Raw genomic sequence first — 21,165 nt, forward strand, 5'->3', positions numbered from 1 at the left:
GGATTGATGGTATGTAAGAGAGCTATTGATTTTTATACATGTATTTTCTTACTACCTTAGTTAACTCTCATTAGTTCTCATTGTTCTTCAGTGTTATTGCAGATAGACAATCATATTATCACTAAATATAGATGACTTTGTCTCCTTTCTGTACAATATTAACAGCTGAATTATTTTTCTTCTTTCACTGCGTTGCCTAGAAATGTTTAAACAATGTTGATTAATAACCATAACAATGGACGTTCTTGAAACTTTCCTGACTTTAATGGGAATGTGCTCGTATTTCATAATTAAGTATAATGTTGGCTGCTGGTGTAAGATAGATACCCTTTATTAAATTAAGGATGTATTTCTCTAGTTGTAGTTTTCTACAAATTTTCTGTTATAATTTTGTTTCATTTTGAATCAGGGATAGAACTGGGGTTCTATCAAATCCTTTTAATATTTACTGCCATGATGATCTTTCCCCCTGCCTATTAATTATTGAATACTATTAATATATTTGCCAATATTAAAATATTCTTGCATTCCTGAGCAAAGTCCACAAGTGCTAATGTTTTATATAGGATTCAAGATTCAACATTCCTACATTCCTAAGTGAAGTGTGTCTGTAGTTTTCTTTTGTGTGCTACATTTGTAAATTTTAGCATGAGAGTTATACCTGCTTCTTAAAATAACCTAGGAAGTTTCCTGTTGTTTTTTCTAGACTAAAACAGATGAAACAATGTAGGAATGATTTGATCCATTAAAGGTTTGGGAAAACTCATCCAGAAAAAGTCTGAGTCTTTATTTTTTGGAGAGGGGTAGTTCTTTATCTTTTACTTCATGGTCACAGTTAATTTTGTTATTTTTATTTTGCTAGGAAATCATCTATTTACAAAGCAATTATTAGTATGGAATTTATCCATTTCTTCTAGATTTTCTAGTTTATTTGCATAGAGGTGTTTACAGTATTCTCTGATGGCAGTTTGTATTTCTCTGAGGTCGGTGGTAATACCTCCTTTATCATTTTTTATTACATCTATTTGATTCTTCTCTCTTTTCTTCTTTATTAGTCTTGCTAGCAGTCTATCAATTTTGTTGATCTTCTCAAAAAAACAGCTCCTGGATTCACTGATTTTTTGAAGGGTTTTTTGTGTTTCTATCTCCTTCAGTTCTGCTCTGATCTTAGTTATTTCTTGCCTTCTGCTAGCTTTTGAATGTGTTTGCTCTTGCTTCTCTAGTTCTTTGGATTGTGATGCTAGGGTGTCAATTTTAGATCTTTCCTGCTTTCTCTTGTGGGCATTTAGTGCTATAAATTTCCCTCTACACACTGCTTTAAATGTGTCCCAGAGATTCTGGTATGTTGTATCTTTGTTCTCATTGGTTTCAAATAACATCTTGATTTCTGCCTTCATTTCGTTATGTACCCAGTAGTCATTCAGGAGCAGGTTGTTCAGTTTCCATGTAGTTCAGCGATTTTGACTGAGTTTCTTAGTCCTGAGATCTAGTTTGATTGCACTGTGATCTGAGAGTTTGTTATAATTTCTGTTCTTTTACATTTGCTGAGGAGTGCTTTACTTCCAACTATGTAGTCAATTTTGGAATAATTGCGATGTGGTGCTGAGAAGAATGTATATTCTGCTGCTTTTGGGTGGAGAGTTCTGTAGATGTCTATTAGGTCTTCTTGGTGCAGAGTTGAGTTCAATTCCTAGATATCCTTGTTAACTTTCTGTCTCATTCATCTGTCTAATGTTGACAGCGGGGTGTTAAAGTCTCTCATTATTATTGTATGGGAGTCTAAGTCTCTTTGTAAGTCTCTAAGGACTTGCTCTATGAATCTGGGTGCTCCTGTATTGGGTGCATATATATTTAGGGTAGTTAGCTCTTCTTGTTGAATTGATCCCTTTACCATTATGTAATGGCCTTCTTTGTCTCTTTTGATCTCTGTTGGTTTAAAGTCTGTTTTATCAGAGACTAGGATTGCAACCCCTGCCTGTTTTTGTTTTCCATTTGCTTGGTAGATCTTCCTCCATCCTTTTATTTTGAGCCTTTGTGTCTCTCTGTATGTGAGATGGGTCTCCTGAATACAGCACACTGATGGGTCTTGACTCTTTATCCAATTTGCCAGTCTGTGTCTTTTAATTGGACCATTTAGTCCATTTACATTTAAGGTTAATATTGTTATGTATGAACTTGATCCTGTCATTGTGATATTAGCTGGCTATTTTGCTCGTTAGTTGATGCAGTTTCTTCCTAGCATCGATGGTCTTTACATTTTGGCATGTTTTTGCAATGGCTGGTACCGGTTTTTCCTTTCCATGTTTAGTGCTTCCTTCAGGATCTCTTGTAGGGCAGGCCTGGTGGTGACAAAATCTCTAAGCATTTGCTTGTCTGTAAAGGATTTTATTTCTCCTTCACTTACGAAACTTAGTTTGGCTGGATATGAAATTCTGGGTTGAATATTCTTATCTTTAAGAATGTTGAATATTGGGCCGGGCGCGGTGGCTCAAGCCTGTAATCCCAGCACTTTGGGAGGCCGAGACGGGCGGATCACAAGGTCGGGAGATCGAGACCATCCTGGCTAACACGGTGAAACCCCGTCTCTACTAAAAAATACAAAAAAAACTAGCCGGGAGTGGTGGCGGGCACCTGTAGTCCCAGCTACTCGGGAGGCTGAGGCAGGAGAATGGCGTAAACCCGGGAAGTGGAGCTTGCAGTGAGCCAAGATCCGACCACTGCACTCCAGCCTGGGTGACAGCGCGAGACTTCATCTCGGAAAAAAAAAAAAAAAAAGAATGTTGAATATTGGCCCCCATTCTCTTCTGGCTTGTAGAGTTTCTGCCGAGAGATCTACTGTTAGTCTGATGGGCTTCCTTTTGTGGGTAACCCGACCTTTCTCTCTGGCTGCCCTTAAGACTACTCACTTGTAATATTTAAAACTCCTTTATATCAATGATAATATCTTTTTTCTCATTTTAATGAGAGCAACTTCCATACACACACATTTGAATATGTACTCTCACAATGAACTCTATTATAACTGTTAAATCAAGCTAAATTATATTATACAAATGCTTTGTATTTTTATTTTTTCTGTCAAGGACTAAAAGATAAATATTAAAGTATCTCACCATGACTGTGGTTTTGATGATTTCTACTTAAATTTCTAAAACTATTTATTTCATATACTCCGACAATGCATATTCAATCATGACAATTTTATCTTCACTATGTATTATACCTTGGCAATATTAAAAATAATCCATTTTTTCCTGCTTGTTTTCTACTAATGCTTACTCATTACTGAACACCTACTATATTCTATGCTTTGAGGATATATCAGTAAACAAGTCAGACAAGATCCCTGCCTTCATGGAGCTTACTACAATGCAGTGGAGAAGACAGACAAAAAGTAAGTCAACTAACAAATTAAATAATTACAAATTGTAATCAGTGCTATGTAGAAAGTGGATACTGATACAGAATAAAGGAGAGGGCTACTTTAAATGGGAGCCAGTCTCTCTGAGTAGATGATAATTAAGTGGGGAAAAAAAAAAAAGGCTAGAAGTAGCTGGCTGAACAAAGGGCCTGGGAGAGTGCTTCCAGCACAAGGACAAGAAATGAGATTAATATTGTTAGGCACACTTTGCCAGATCAGAGAACCCTGTCCCACATGACATGAGAAGGGAGCTACAGATGGAAGAGACCTTGACAAGACCTTTGTTCCATATTTCTGTTTGTTTGCTCAGTGTCCCCCTTCGTCAATTTGCTGTCCTTGTTGCCACTTGATTCAGCACACCATCCGAAGTAAGTGTTGGCTGACAGTAGCACACCGAGGCCCGAGTCTCCATTCAAAGTTATATTCAGCAAGTTATGCGCTCTCTGGAGTTCCTCTAGAATATTGATCCCTCAGCTTAGAGTCCCCAACTCAGAGTGCCCTAGCCCCCAGTCCCTGCTAGACAGGCTTGCCGTTGGCTTCACATGAAACACAAGTTGCTGTGATTTCTCTCCATCATGTTTTTATCTTTCAGAGAACCCTCCAAGTTTCTGGCATATAGATGACAGATGGAACCTTTCTAGGTTCTCCAGGTTTTCACCCTTTATAGCTCTTTCGGTCATTACAATGGGCATTTGAAATGAAAGTGACAATTAAACATCTTAACTCAGATAAGCAACATCAGTGGCAGTCTCAACCATAAGTCCAGAATATATTATACCCTGCCTTCCACCTCTGATTTCTTCCATACTCTGAAAGACAATTATTTTTAAACTAACTTGAGCAGTATGTCTCAAAGCGTAGTCTATCACTAGTAGTACATAAGAATTTTAGGTAGAACATAGATGAATATTTATGAATATATTAATGTTTGCCATGAGTTTATTTGAAAGTGTAGAAGAAAAAAATATGAGTAAAATATCAAACCTACCACGACATCAAACACGACTGACATGACTTGTCATATGGCAAATCTTTATAAACTTTGTTTTTTTTAATACTTTGAGTTCTGGGATACATGTGCAGAATGTGCAGGTTTGTTACATAGATATACACGGGCCATGGTGGTTTGCTGCACCCATCAACCCATCATCTACATTAGGTAATTCTCCTAATGCTATCCCTCCTCTAGCCCCCGATCTCCTGACATCACACGCTCTCGTGTGTGATGTTCCTCTCTCTGTATCCATATGTTCTCATTGTTCGACTCCTACTTATGAGTGAGAACATGCAGTGTTTAGTTTTCTGTTCCTGTGTTAGTTTACTGAGAATGATGGTTTCCAGCCTCATCCATGTCCCTGAAAAGGACATGAACTCATTCTTTTTTATGGCTGCATAGTATTCCGTGGTGTATATATGCCACATTTTCTTTATCCAGTCTATCATTGATGGGCATTTGGGTTGGTTCCAAGTCTTTGCTATTGTAAATAGTGCTGCAATAAACATACATGTGCATGTGTCCTTATAGTAGAATGATTTATAATCCTTTGGGTATATACCCAGTAATGAGATTGCTGGGTCAAATGGTATTTCTGGTTCTAGATCCTTGAGGAATTGCCACACTGTCTTCCACAATGGTTGAACTAGTTTACAGTCCCACCAACAGTGTAAAAGCGTTCTTATTTCTCCACATCCTCTCCAGCATCTGTTGTTTCCATACATTTTAATGATTGCCATTCTAACTGGCGTGAGATGGTATCTCATTGTGGTTTTTATTTGCATTTCTCTAATGACCAGTGATGATGAGCTTTTATTCATATGTTTGTTGGCCACATACGTGTCTCCTTTTGAGAAGTGTCTGTTCATATCCTTTGCCCACTTTTTGATGGGTTTTTTTTTCTTGTAAATTTGTTTAAGTTCTTTGTAGATTCTGGATAGTAACCTTTTGTCAGATGGATAGATTGCAAAAATTTTCTCCCATTTTATAGGTTGCCTGTTCACTCTGATGAGAGTTTCTTTTGCTGAGCAGAAGCTCTTTAGTGTAATTAGATCCCATTTGTCAATTTTGGCTTTTGTTGTCATTGCTTTTGGTGTTTTAGTCATGAAGTCTCTGCTCATGCCTATGTCCTGAATGGAACTGTCTAGGTTTTCTTCTAGGGTTTGTATGGTTTTAGGTCTTACATTTAAGTCTTTAATCCATCTTGAGTTAATTTTTGTATAAGGTGTAAGGAAAGTGTCCAGTTTCTGTTTCCTGCATATGGCTAGCCAGTTTTTCCAACACTATTTATTAAATAGGGAATCCTTTCTCCATTGCTTGTTTTTGACAGGTTTGTCAAAGATCAGATGGTTGTAGATGTGTGGCATTATTTCTGAGGCCTCTGCTCTGTTCCATTGGTCTATATGTCTGTTTTGGTACCAGTACCATGCTGTTTTGGTTACTGGAGCCTTGTAGTATAGTTTGAAGTCAGGTAGTGTGATGCCTCCAGCTTTATTCTTTTTGCTTAGGCTTTATAAACTTTCATCCCTGTTCTTTCTTCCCTGGGACGATTGTCTCCTTTTCCTCTTTAACTCTCTCCAAAGTCTCCCATCAGCCAGCACACAAGCCTTTTTCTCAGGTCTTCCTCTCTACCCAAACAGCCTCCGGCCTTTTTCCCCTCCTCCATTTTTTTTTCATATGAAGAATAATTTCATCCTCTTGGCCTCTAATTTGCATCTTTACACTCATTAGCATGTTCAGCAAATAAAAGATTAGGAGTCAGCCTTTTAAATTGGTAGTAGAAAATAGTAAAGAACCAATTACGTTTCCTTGTCACAAAGAATTTTTATTTTTAAATTTCCCTGTTACAAATGAAAGACTAAAAATCTAACTACATTTCAACAGAAAAGAAACACCAGACTCAGTGCAGACAGAGAGTTTCATCTATATGTGACTTGTGCAGTCAAACAGGGCCCCACACTTGGGGAGCTCCATGCTTGGTTTAATGTTTTGCTATCACCATTTTGAAATCCATAAATTTTGAATGAGAGATCTTGTATTTTCATTTTACAAATTATGTTGCCCCCTCCTGCCCCACCCGCCCACTCTGGTGTGAGGTCTAATAGATGAGAAACTGAATGACAAGGGGGGGGAGACAGAAAGAGCAGTGGCTAACTGTATCAGTATCTAAAGGATTTTACTGGGGCTTCAAGTTCAGAGTCTACCTATGCCACTGTCTTTCTGGGTGTTGGCCTCAAACAGACCTGAGTTTGCATCCTGGCTCTGCCACATACTAGCTGGTGAACTTGAGCATGTCAGTAAACTTCTCGTTGCCTCAGTTTACTCATCTGCAAAATGGTGATATTTATTTTGAAGTGTTATAAGGATTAAATGATGTCACATGTGAAGTGCTTAATACAATGCAAAAAAAATAGTTTGTTACGTGACTTTCATTGTTTATTTTTATTGCTTACAATTTTAAATTTAATATCATTACTTTGTTTTAAGGATATTTATTTTTATTAATAATGTTATTAATAGCAAATATGGTCAACTTTCCATTTATAACTATGGTACAGTTCCCTTTTTAAATAAATATATTAATGTAAAAAAGTAAGGTAGCCTAAAGGGAATTATGAATGACTGGTATCATCAAGATAACCAAGCATTCTGACTGAACAGGAGAAATGCCCACTTAGTGAAATTTCTTCATTTTTTCGACAAGATAACTGAAGCCTAAAGAGGTAAAATGACTCATCAAAGGTCCACAGCAAGTTAGTGTGAACAATCAGGGCAACCTAGATCTCCTAATTCCTAGCTTAGGGCTCCTAGCTTGAAAGGAGTGAACAGAAGAAATGCTTACCTAGTGAAATTTCTTCATTTTTTCAACAAGATAGCTACAGCCTGAAGAAGTAAAATGACTCATCAAAGGTCACACAGCAAGTTAATGTGAACAATCAGGGCAACCTAGATCTCCTGATTCCTAGCTTAGGGCTCCTCCGACTACACCACATGTACACAGGGTTAAAGCAAAAGCTAGCCTTGTGCTCAGTTAGGTATATGGCAGGCAGCCAGACTTTCTATGTGTAATGCCTCATTCACTCCGCAAGGATATTAGATAAATAAGGTATTCTAATAAAATGATACAGAAACTAGTTACTGGGATTTGTCCATGGAGCTAAGGCAATTTGAAAATATTACCTACTGGTCCATCTTTATTTCTTGTTTTTTAAATTTCCCTAAAAAGGATGAGCAGTTAGGACTGACTGAATAGGTTACAGATAATTGGTGGGATCAAACTCCCAGTCCCCAATTTGCTTCTCTCCTCATCCTGTATGCCACTGGTCTGTATGTCTTTTGCATAAATATAACCGGAAAGGCAATGTGGCTTGGGAATGCAAATGACAATACAAACTGGAGGGATATCCTAGAGTTACCTCAGGTCACTCAACTTCGATTCCTCTCAGTAGCATTAAATGTAAGAGAACTCAGTGGGGTCTGTCTAGAAATGAAAAAGGGAATTTTAATGTCAGAACCATATGTTTTGCTTTCGCCATAATTCTACAGGACCATGGACAATTATTTTACCTTCTGATGTATATTAGTTTTCTAGGGCTGTTGTAACAACATACCATAAACTGGGTGACTTAAAACAGAAATTTATTGTTTCACACCTCTGGAGGCTAGAAGTCCAAAATCAAGGTGTTAGTAGGGCTGTTTACTTCTGAGGATTGTGAGGAAAGTCCTCTCCTTGGCTTGCAGATTGAAATAGTCTTTCCTGTATAGGTGTCTGTCTCTGTGTCCAAGTTTCCCCTTTTTTATAACGACACCATTCATAGTGAATTAAAATACACACCAGATGACCTCATTTTAACTTGATTATCTCTATGAAGACCTTATCTCCAAATAAGATCACAAATAAGGTATTGGGGTAAAAATTGCAACTGTTTTTGGTGAGGGGACACGATTCACCCCATAACACAGTGCATTTTGTTATGTTAATTAAGTGAAATAATTTTAAATGCAAATTAAATTTAATTCATACAGTCACATATTACCTCCTGAGAATCTGGGAAATCTAACAATATAAAGAATGAATCATGGATTATTTTAGGAGAAAACATGTTAGACCTATAATGGAAAAAGTACTCCTGGAAATAAAGAAATCACACTGAATTAGACAGTATTCTTTTTTGTTGTGGGAGTTCTACTCAAAATAGAAATAGAAAATGAAGAACTCACTGACTAAGAAAAAATATACAATTTATAGTTTTGTTTTTCAGCTTACTTTTTTAGAGGATAAGAAGACTTTTAGTATTGTACTATTACAAATTCAGTAATTCAGAATTACTTTGGTGTTTTAGATAAATAGAAATAAACCTGAATAATTTGTAGTAATACTATGATTTGTAAATGATCATTAAAAATATCTTAACATTTTTTCAAAGAACAGAAATCATATTTTCTAACTTATTTCAAATAATTGATAAAACACAGCATATATTTTATTTAACTTCAAATTTCATTCCTCACAAAAACCTATAAACCCATGTAGTTGTGACATAGTGTATAGAAGTTTCCATTCTTTTTAGCTGTGATGCCATTGCCCAATCTTTACCTCCCTCTTTGACTGTGGGTGGACCTTGGTTGAGAAGATGGAAAACCTCTAGGGAGAGCACGGAGAAAGAAGCCACTGAGATTAGATGTGGGGATGCTGAAGTCTTTGGGCTTGGGTCTGGAGCTCAAAGGCAGGAGACTGTGGGAAATCTAAGGCCTTTGTGCAGATGAGAACATGAAATACATTTGTGAGGGGGTTGGGAGAAAAGGCATGCTATTGTGGGTAATACAGAGAAAGCTGTTTTGAGAAAACCATCTGAGACTTAGGAAGGTTATGGAAGGAAAGAAGGGTGTAGGAAAAGGAAAAGCAGTTTAAGTTGGGAGAACTGGAGGAGGAGGGAAAGATTTTGAGAGAGGCACATGAGGCAGAAAGATCATTAAGTAGAAGGAAGAAAAGGAGGCTTTGGGGGAAGAATTGGAAAGTACCTTTGGATGGTAAAGGAAGGAAAACCTGAGTGAGGAGAAGAACTTTTGGAGAGCTGAAAGTAGGCTTCTGAGGGGGAGTGAGTAAAGGTCTGAAGGAGGGTAAATAAAGAGATAGGGGAAGGAATTTGAGGGAGAGAGGCAAGGCCTTAGTGAAGGTAGCTTAGAGAGGGAGAGGATGATATAAGGTAAAAGAAGGGAAGTAAGGGACTGAAGACTTTAAGAGAGAGGAGAAAAGGGCTCTGTGAGATAAGGAATGAAAAGCTTTTGAGAGAAGACCTGTGAAGTGAGCAAAGGAAAGTCATTGTGGGGAGGTGAGAAATGAAAGGACCTTGACTGAAGGACAAGAAAAACTTTTGGAATGGTGATGAAGGAGGTAAGGCATTTGTGAGGGTAAAAAAGGGAAGGCCTTTGTGATAAGTGAAGGAGGGAAGATTTTTGGGAAAGGAGATGAGGAAGTTAGGGTTTTGTGAGGGGACTTGAGGGAAGAAGGCCTTTGAGCAGGGAGGGAAGTCAACTGTGAGGGTAAAGAAAGCAGGAAAGGCAGCCATAAAAGAAGGTAAGGTCTTCGTGAGGAGAGGCGAAAGAGGTTAGAATTTTGTTAGGGGAGAACATGGAAAGAAGATTTTGGTAGAGGAGAAGGAGGGTATACCTTTGTGAGGAGAGATAAGGGAGGTTAGAACTATATAAGCAAAGGTGAGACAGGGAATGTATTGGTGAGAGAAGAAAGGACTATGAAGAAGAGATGAAGGGGGTTATAATTTCATGAGGGAGGTGAGAGAAGAAAAGCCCTTGTGAGAAGAGATGAGGGAGGAAGGTCTTTGTGAAGGAAGACAAGGAATTTTAGTGGAGAGTTGAGGAATTAAAGGCCTTCATGACTGAGGTGAGAAAAGGAAGCACTTTGTCAGAAGAAGTGTGATAAGAAGCCTTTAGAGGGAGATAAAGGAAGGCATTTGTGAGTGAACATGCGGGAGGGTAGGACTCTGTGATGGAAGGTGAGTAAAGGAAGGCTTTCGTGAGGGGAAATGAGCAAGGAAAGACTTTTGTGAAGGGAAGTGACTGAGGAAATTTGTGTAGTGAAGTACGGGAGGTTAGCAAGTGAGGTTAGGGGTAGAAAAGTTTTAAGAGAGGAGATGATGGAGGTTAGTACTTTGAGTGGTGCGGTGAAGAAGGTTAGTCCCATGTGATGGAGATACTGAAAAGAAGACCTTGGGAGAGATGAGGGAGGAAAGCCATCTATGAGAGAAAGTCATTTCTGAAAAAAGGGAACGAAAAGGTAGTACTTTGTGAAGGGAGGTTAAGGAGGGAAGACTTTTCAAAGAATACTTATAAAAAGTAAAGAGATTGAAACACCAAACGAAATCTCCCTTGCAATAGAGAAATTATAGTTAACAATAATTTGTTTTATATTTCAAAGTAGCTAGAAGAAAAGAATTGGAATGTTCCCAACACAAAGATAAATTTTTGAGGTAATGGATATCTCAATTACCTGGATTTGATAACTACACATTGTGTATACATATTAAAATATCACGTGTACTCCAAAAATACATACAACTATGATATATCAATATAAAAATACAAAAACAGGGGCATCTGCTGGCAAGATGGCTGAAAAGGAACAGCTCTGGTCTGCAGCTCCCAGCAAGACCAATGCAGAAGGTGGGTGATTTCTGCATTTCCAATTGAGGTACACTGTTCATCTCATTGGGACTGGTTAGGCAGTGGGTGAAGCCCATGGAGGGTGAGTAGAAGCAGGGTGGGGTGTTGCCTTACCTGGGAAGTGCAAGGAGCGGAGGCCTCCCTTTTCCAGCCAAGTGAAGCTATGACGGACTGTGCTATCTGGCCCAGATACTATGCTTTTCCTATGGTTTTTGCAGTCCGCAGACCAGGAGATTCCCTCATGTGCCTACACCACCAGGGTCCTGGGTTCCAAGCACAAAACTGGCAGCTGTTCAGACAGACATGGAGCTAGCTGCAGGAGTTTTGTTTTTTTTTTTTTCTTAGCCCAGTGGCACTTGGAACCCCAGTGAGACAGAACCTTTCACTCCCCTGGAAAGGGGACTAAAGCCAGGGAGCCAAGCCAGTGGGTCCAACTCCCACAGAACCCAGCAAGCTAAGAAAGACTGACTTGAAATTCTCCCTGCCAGCACAGCAGTCTGAAATCAACCTGGGAGGATTGAGCTTGGTGTGGGGAGGGGCATCCACCATTACTGAGGCTTGAGTAGGCAGCTTTCCCCTGACTGTGCTAAGGACTGGGTGGAACTCAAAATAGTGCAGCAAAGCAGCTGTGGCCAGACAGCCTCTCTAGATTGCTCTTCGCTGAGCAGGGCATCTCTGCAAGAAAGGCAGCAACCCCAGTCAGGGGCTTATAGATACAACTCCCATCTCACTGGGACAGAGCACCCGAGGAAAGGGGCAGCTGTTGGCGCAGCTTCAGCAGACTTAAACGTTCCTACCTGCCGCCTCTGAAGAGAGCAGTGGACCCTGACAAGGAGGATTCTACAAGCACAGCACTCGAGCTCTGCTAAGGGACAGACTGCATCCTCAAGTGGGTCCCTGATCCCTGTGGCTCCCGACTGGGAGAGACCTCCCAACAGGGGTTGAGAGGTGCCTCACATAGGAGAGAGCTCTGGCTGGCATCAGGCTGGTGCCCCTCTGAGACAAAGCTTCCAGAGGAAGGAGCAGAAAGCAATCTTTGCTGTTCTGCAGCCTCCACAGGTGATACCCAGGAAAACAGGGTCTGGGGTGAACCTTCAGCAAACTACAGCAGACCTGCAGCAGTGGAGCCTGACTGTTAGAAGAAAAACTAACAAACAGGAAGCAGTAACATCAACATCAGCAAAAAGAACACCCACACAGAAATCCCATCCAAAGGTCTTCAGTCTCAAAGATCAAAGGTAGATAAATCCACAAAGATGAGAAAAAAAACAGTGCAAAAATGCTGAAAATTCCAAAAATCAGAATGCCTCTTCACCTCCAAATGATCACAACTCCTCTCTGGCAAGGGCACAAAACTGGACAGAGAATGAGTTTGATGAATTGACAGAAGTAGGCTTCAGAAGGTGGGTAATAACAAACTCCTCTGAGCTAAAGGAGCATGTTCTAACCTAATGCAAGGAAGCTAAGAACCTTGACAAAAGGTTACAGGAACTGCTAACTAGAATAAACAGTTTAGAGAAGAACATAAATGAACTGATGGAGCTCAAAAACACAACACGAGAACTTCGTGAAGCATACACAAGTATCAATAGCCAAATCAATCAAGAAGAAGAAAGGATATCAGAGATTGAAGATCAACTTAATGAAATATGGCATGAAGACAAGATTAGAGAAAAAAGATTGAAAAGGAATGAACAAAGCCTCCAAGAAATATGGGACTATGTGAAAAAACGAAACCTACGTTTGATTGGGATCCTTGAAAGTGACAGGGAGAATGGAACAAAGTTGGAAAACACTTCAGGATATTATCCAGGAGAACTTTCCCCAACCTAGCAAGACAGGCCAACATTCAAATTCAGAAAATAGAGGGAACACCACAAAGATACTCCTCGAGAAGAGCAACCCCAAGACACATAATCATCAGATTCACCAAGGTTAAAATGAAGGAAAAAATGTAAAAAATGTTAAGGGCAGCAAGACAGAAAGGTCAGGTTACCTACAAAGGGAAGCCCATCAGACTAACAGCAGGTCTCTCTGCAGAAACCCTAGAAGCAGAATAGAGTGGGGGCCAATATTTAACATTCTTAAAGAGAAGAATTTTCAACCTAGAATTTCATATCCAGCCAAACTAAGCTTCATAAGCGAAGGAGAAATAAAATACTTACAGACATGCAAATGCTAAGGGATTTTTGTCACCACCAGGCCTGCCTTACAAGAGTACCTGAAGGAAGCACTAAATATGGAAAAGAAAAACCAGTACCAGCCACTGCAAAAACACGCCAAAATATAAAGACCAATTACACTATGAAGAAACTGCATCAACTAATGTGCAAAAGAAACAGCTAGCATCATGATGACAGGATCAAATTCACACATAACAATATTAACCTTAAATGTAAATGGGCTAAATGTCCCAATTAAAATACACAGACTGGCAAATTGGACGAAGCCAAGATCCACTGATGTCCTGTATTCGGGAGACCCATCTCACATGCAAAGACATACACAGTCTCAAAATAAAGGGATGGAGAAATTTTACCAAGCAAATGGAAAGCAAAAAAATAAATAAATAAATAAATAAATAAAAAAACAGGGGTTGGAATCCTAGTCTCTGATAAAACAAATATAAACAAAAAAGACAAAGAAGGGCATTACATAATGGTAAAGGGGATCAATCAACGCAAAAAGAAGAGCTAACTTTCCTAAATACATATGCACCCAATACAGGAGCACCCAGATTCATAAAACAAATTCTTAGAGACCTACAAAAAGACAGATTCTCACACAATAATAGTGGGAGACTTTAATAACTCACTGTCAATATTAGACAGAACAATGAGACAGAAAATTAACAAGGATATTCAAGACTTGAACTCAGCTCTGGACCAAGCAGACCTAACAGGCATCTATAGAAGACTCTACCCCAAATCAACAGAATATACATTCTTCTCAGCACCACAAAATAATAAGAGCTATTTATGACAAACCCATAGCCAACATCATACTGAATGGACAATAGCTGGAAGCATTCCCTTTGAAAACCGGCACAAGACAAGAATGCCATTTCTCGCCACTCCTATTCAACATAGTATTGGAAGTTCTGGCCAAAGCAATCATGCCAGAGAAAGAAATAAAGGGTATTCAAATAGGAAGAGAGGAAGTCAAATTGTCTCTGTTTGCAGACCACATGATTGTATATATTTAGAAAACCCCATCATCTCAGCCCCAAAACTCCTTAAGCTGATAAACAACTTCAGCAAAGTCTCAGGATACAAAATCAATGAGCAAAAATAACATGCATTCCTATACACCAATAATAAACAAGCAGAGAGCCAAATCATGAGTGAACTCTAATTCACAACTGCTGCAAAGAAAATAAAATACTTAGGAATACAACTAACAAGGAACATGAAGGACCTCTTCAAGGAGAACTACAAACCATTGCTCAAGGAAGTAAGAGATGACAGAAACAAATGGAAAAAGAAATTCCACGCTCATGGATAGGAAGAATCAGTATCGTGAAAATGGCCATACTGCCCAAAGTAGTTTATAGATTCAATGGTACTCCCATCAAGATACCATTGGCTTTCTTCACAGAACTAGAAAATACTACTTTAAATTTCATGTGGAACCAAAAAAGAGCCTGTGTAGCCAAGACAATCCTAAGCAAAAAGAACAAAGCTGGAGGCATCACACTACCTGACTTCAAACTATACTACAAGACTACAGTAACCAAAACAGCATAGTACTGGTACCAAAACAGATATATAGACCAATGGAACAGAGTAGAGGCCTCAGAAATAACACCCCACATCTACAACCATCTGATCATTGACAAACAAGCAATGGGGAAAGGATTCTCCATTTAATAAATGGTGTTGGGAAAACTGGCTAGCCATATGCAGGAAACAGAAACTGGACCCCTTCCTTACACCTTATACAAAAGTTAACTCAAGATGGATTAAAGACTTAAAACCATCAAAACCCTAGAAGAAAACCTAGGTAATACTATTCAGGACATAGGCATGGGCAAAGACTTCATGACGAAAACACCAAAAGCAATGGCAACAAAAGCCAAAGTTGAGAAATGGGATCTAATTAAAGTAAAGAGCTTCTGCTCAGCAAAAGAAACTATCATCAGAGTGAACAGGCAACCCACAGAATGGGATAAAATTTTTGCAATCTATCCATCTGACAAAGGTCTAATAACCAGAATCTACAAGGAGGTTAAACAAATTTATAAGAAATAAATAAACAACCCCACTAAATGTGGGTGAAGGACATGAACAGACACTTCTCAAAAGAAGACATTTATGAGGCCAACAAATATATGAAAAAAAAGCTCAACACCACTGGTCACTAGAGAATGCAAATAAAAACCACAATGAGATACCATCTCACGCCAGTTAGAATGGCAATCATTAAAAAGTATGGAAACAACAGATGCTGGTGAGGATGTGAAGAAATAGAAACACTTTTACACTGTTGGTGGGAGTATAAATTAGTCCAACCATTGTGGAAGACAGTGTGGCAATTCCTCAAGGATCTAGAACCAGAAATACCATTTGACCCAGCAATCTCATTACTGGGTATATACCCAAAGGATTAGAAGTCATTCTACTATGAAGACACATGCACATGTATGCTTATTGCAGCACTATTTACAATAGCAAAGACTTGGAACCAACCCAAATGCCCATCAATGATAGACTGGATAAAGAAAATGTGGCACATATACACCATGGAATACTATGCAACCATAAAAAAGAATGAGTTCATGTCCTTTTCAGGGACATGGATGAGGTTGGGAACTATCATCCTCAGCAAACTAACACAGGGACAGAAAACTAAACACCGCATGTCCTCACTCTTAAGTAGGAGTTGAACAATGAGAAGACATGGACACAGGGAGGGGAGCATCACACACCAGTGCCTGTCGGGGGGTGGGGGGAAAGGGGACGGAGAGCGTTCTGACAAATACCGCTTAAAACCTAGTTGACAGGTTGATAGTTGCAGCAAACCACCATGGCACATGTATGTCTATGTAACAAACCTGCACATTCTGCACATGTATCCCAGAACTTTTTTAAAGTAAAAAATAAAAAAATAAAACAATAAAAATAAAATGTTTCAACAAAAAAAGGTCTAGGAACAGATGGTTTCACTGGTAATTTCTACCAAATTTTTAAAGAAGAATTAACATCAATCTTTCTCAAAATCTTCAGCAACAATACTTCTTAACTCATTCTAGGAGTTCAGTAGTAACCTGATCCCAAGGGCAAAAAAAGACACCACAAGAAAACTGCAGACCAATATCGCTTATGAATATAGATACAAAATTATCCTGCAAAATACTAGCAAACCAAATGCAACAGCATATTACAAGGATTATACGCAATGACTGTAAAGTGGAGTTCATCCCACTAATCTAAAGATGGTTCAACGTAAGAAAATCAGTCAACATAACACACAAAGGGAAACAATTTCATATCTCAATTGATACAAAAAACGCATCTGACAAAATCTAAAACCCTGTCATAATAAAATCACTCAGCAATCGAGGAACAGAATGAATCTTACTTAACATGATGAAGAGCTGATGAACAGCTAACATTATAACCAATGTTGAAAAACCGAAAGCTTCCTCTAAAACATGGATGCCTGCTTTCATCACTGCTATTCAATATTGTGCTGGAAGTTTTAGCAAGAGCAATTAAGCAATTAGAAGAAATAAATGGCATGAAAATCGGAAAGTAAAAAGTAAAACTCTCTCTATTTACAGATAACATGATTCTATATCCAGAATATCCAAAAAGTCCACAAAAAACTTACTAGAGCTAATAAATGAATTTCATAACTTTACAGGTACGAGACAAACAGGTAAAAATCAGCCGTGTTTCTATACACCACCAATGTACAAGTTGAAAAGAAAAAGGAAACCATTCCATTTGCAATAGCATACAAAAGAATAAAATATCTAAAAATAAATTTAATCAAGGAAGTTAAAGACTTGTAAACTGAAAACTACAAAACATTACCGAAATAAATTAAAGAAGGCATTAATAAATGTAAAGACATTTTGTGGTCACAGATTGGAATACTTAATATTGCTAAGATGGCAGTACTTTCAAAGTGATCTACAGATTCAATGCCAACTCTATCAACATTCCAATGGCCTTTTCGCAGAAATGGAAAAGCTGACTCTCAAATTTATATAGAGTTGTTAGTGGCCATGAATACACAAAACAATATGGATAAAGAAGTACGAAAATGATGGACTCACACATTCCAATTTCTAAACTTGCTATAAAGCTACAGTAATCAAAAGAATGTGGTACCAGCATAGAGATAGATATATAGACCAGAATAAAATAGAGAGTCCAGAACTAAATCTATAAATCCATAATCAACTGATTTTTGAGAAAGCTGCCAAGAGCACTCAATTGAGGAAAAAATCATCTCTTCAACAAGTGGTGCTGGGACAAGTGGTTATCCACATGCAAAAGAATGAAGTTGGACCCTTAACATACACCATATGCAAAAATCAACTCAAAATGGATCAACAATCTGAATATAAGAGTTAAAATCATAAAAGTCTTAAAAGTAAACATGGGAGTAAACGTCATGACCTTGGATTTGGCAATGGATTATTAGATATGACTCCAAAACACAAGCAACCAAAGACAAAATAGATAAACTGAGCTTTCTCAAAATTAAAAACATTTTTACATCAAAGGACATTATCAAGAAAGTGAAAAGACTACCCACAGAATGGGAGGAAACATTTGCAAATCAGGTATCTGATAAGGATTCAGTATCCAGAATATATAAAGAATTATTAAAGCTCAACAGCAAAACCACAAACAATCCAATTAAAAATGGTCAAATAATTTGAAAAGACATTTCTCCAAAGATGTACAAAAGGCCAGCAGGCATATAAAAACATGTTCAAAGTCATTAGGCATTAGGAAAATATAAATCAAAACCATAATGAGATACTATTTCACTCCCACTATGATGGCTATAATTTATAACAAGCGGGACAGATAACATATATTGGTGAAATTGAAGCCTTCAAACATTGTTAATGGAGATGTAAAACGGTTCACCCACTTTGTAAAACAGTGTGGGACTTCCTCAAAAAGATCAACGGAGTTCCCATACGATCCAGCAATTCTACTCCTAGAGAACTCAAAACACGTCTACACAAGAACTTGTACACAAATGCTCATAGCAGTATTGCTCATAATAGGCCCAAAGTGGAAACAACCCAAATTCGGTAAATTTCAAAAACTAGATAAAAATATAGTATACCCCTACAATGGAATACTAATCAGCCATAAAAAGGAAGGAAGTAGCCTTATGGATTGGGGAATTGGAAGTAACTGGTTCATGGGTGTGGGTTTTAATTTGGGGTGGTTAAAATATTTTGGAACTACATGGGGTGATGGTTGCACAACATTTAAATGAACTCAATTCCTTTAATTTTCACTATAAAGTAGTTAATTTTATGTTATGTGAATTTCACCTCAATTTTATTATTATTACTATTTTTTTTGAGATGGAGTCTTGCTCTGTCACCCAGGCTGGAGTGCAGTGGTGTGATCTCGGCTCACTGCAAGCTCCGCCTCCCAGGTCCATGCCATTCTCCTGCCTCAGCCTCCGGAGTAGCTGGGACTACAGGCGCCTGCCACCACACCTGGCTAATTTTTTTGTATTTTTAGTACGGACGGGGTTTCACAGTGTTAACCAGGATGGTCTCAATCTCCTGACCTTGTGATCCGCCCCCCTCGGCCTCCCAACGTGCTGGGATTACAGGCATGAGCCATGGCACCTGGCCTTTTTCTTTTCTTTTTTTTTTTTTTTTTTTTTTTTTTTTTTTTTTTTTTTTGGAGACTGAGTATCTGTCACCAAGGCTGGAGTGCAGTGGTGCAATCTCAGCTCACTGCAACCTCGGCCTCCCAGGTTCAAGCAATTCTCCTGTCTCAGCCTCCCAAGCAGCTGCAACTACAGGTGCATGCCACCAAGACCAGGTAATTTTTTTTGCATTTTAGTAGAGACGGGGCTTCACCTTGTTGCCCAGGCTGGTCTTGAACTCCTGAGCTCAGGCAATCCGCCCGCCTCGGCCTCCCAAAATGTTGGGATTACAGGCGCGAGTCACTGTGCCCGGCCCTGTTTTTTTTTTTAGAGGGAGTCTAGCTCTCTCACCAGGCTGGAGTGCAGTGGCACCATGTCGGCTCATTGCAACCTCCGCCTCCCGAATTCAAGCGATTCTCCTGCCTCAGCCTCCCGAGTAGCTGGGATTACAGGCGTGTGCCACCATGCCCGGCTAATTTTTTTATTTTTAGTAGAGATGGCGGTTTCACCATGTTGGCCAGGCTGCTCTTGGACTCCTGACCTCAAGTGATGCGCCTGCCTCGGCCTCCTGAAGTGCTGGGATTACAGGTATGAGCCACCGCGCCTGGTCCTCAACTTTTAAAAAGCAGTGACAAAGAAGGTTACTATTTTGTGGTGGGAAGTGTGAGGAAGGAAAAGCTTTTGTTAGGGGAAGTCAGGGAGGGAAAGTCTTTTAGAAGTGAGTTTAGGCGGGAAAGACTTCCTGCGGCCAGGTGAGAGAGGGCAGGACTTTGTAAGGACTGCTGAAGATGGGGCCATAAAGGCCTTGGGGAGGAGAGAGGACAGGAAGGGGCAGGAAGGCCTACAGTTGGTGCCGGCGCGTCGCCACACCCTGCCCCCTCTTCCTACCCCTCCCCCAGCATTTCCCTGCCTGGCCTGAGCCAGCACTCACCAGAGCACAGGTAGTAGCACACCAACAGCAGGATCCAGATGGAGAGTATGAGCATCCCGCAGGGTTTGCTGACCCACATCTTTAGAGATTCCCGCCATCCTGGCTGAGGCCTGTCAGCCATGGTGGCCTCGTACCCGGGATGGCTGCTCTCGGGATTCGACCCAGTTGCCGCCACCTCATAAGTTGCCAGCTGTAAGTGAGCCACAGGCATGGCATGGCGACTTGACCTATTCCTCCCCTTCGCTTGCCTCCTATCTGAAGGCATGGCTCCGGGTGCCGCCTCGCTGAGACGCTGCCTCACTGCCCAGCTGTCCGTGACCCAGAAGCTTCCGGGGCAGTCCCTGACCCAGAAGCTTCCGGGGCAGTCCGTGACACAAAAGCTTCCGGGGCAGTCCGTGACTCAGAAGCCAATGGGGCAGTGACTCTCGCGTGGCATGTGCCAACTCTCGCGGGGCTGAAACTGATTCCTTCACGATGACGTCTTCTGCTTCATTCCACAGGCCCAGACCCTTACAACCACATGACCAGTGGTTGGTGCACCCTCACACTCCCACTCAAAGCCTGGCACATAGGTGCTTGCTAAATGCTTGTGGAACAAGTGAACGGGGCTTCAGGCCTGCACCAGTGGCATGACTGCTTGTCATAGATCAACAGAAAGGAATAACTCGGATTCTGACTCCATTCTTCCTCATTCCTAGAGTGCACATTGTAGTGTCCGGTCACTACAGTTCGTCATTACAGTGCTCACGACAGCAGCTGCTAGCCAAATGTGGCTATTTAAGTGCAAGTTTCAATTACTTAAAATTAAATGAAATTAAGAAAAGAGTTCCTCAATCACAGTAGTCACATTAACAAGTGCTCAATAGCCGCATGTGGCTCATGGCTGCCATCCTGGACACTGGCAATATGATTTTTTTTTTCTTTTTTTTTTTGAGACGTAGTCTTGCTGTTTCCTAGGCTGGAGTACAGTGGGGCGATCTCAGCTCACTGCAAGCTCCACCTTCCTGGTTCACGCCATTCTCCTCCCTCAGCTTCTCAAATAGCTGGGATTACAGGAGTGCGCCACCATGCCTGGTCAATTTTTGTATTTTTAGTAGAGATAAGGTTTCACCATGTTGGCCAGGCTGGTCTCGAACTCCTAACCTCTGGTCATCTGCCCACCTCAGCCTCCCAAAGTGCTGGGATTACAGGCATTAGTCACCGTGCCCAGCTGGAGGGTTTTCATCATGGCAAAAAGTTGTTTTGGGCAGTGCTGGATGTGAAGAGTGACTAGTGAATATC

General features: G+C 39.9%; 1 protein-coding gene across 1 annotated transcript in view; it reads right to left on the reverse strand.

Moving 5' to 3' along the window:
- FMR1NB (FMR1 neighbor) overlaps positions 1–20,149 on the reverse strand; it is a 42,984-nt gene extending 22,835 nt beyond the window's left edge. Inside the window, exons 1-3 of the mRNA XM_037988876.1 lie at positions 19,893–20,149; positions 14,056–14,068; positions 2,716–2,722 (exon numbers count right to left, since the gene is read on the reverse strand). Of these exons, the coding sequence (XP_037844804.1) occupies positions 2,716–2,722; positions 14,056–14,068; positions 19,893–20,149 (277 nt within the window). The remainder of the gene's footprint in view (positions 1–2,715; positions 2,723–14,055; positions 14,069–19,892) is intronic.
- Between the last annotated feature and the right edge of the window lie 1,016 nt (positions 20,150–21,165).

Source organism: Chlorocebus sabaeus, chromosome X, assembly GCF_047675955.1.
Source record: "Chlorocebus sabaeus isolate Y175 chromosome X, mChlSab1.0.hap1, whole genome shotgun sequence".
NCBI lineage: Eukaryota > Metazoa > Chordata > Mammalia > Primates > Cercopithecidae > Chlorocebus > Chlorocebus sabaeus.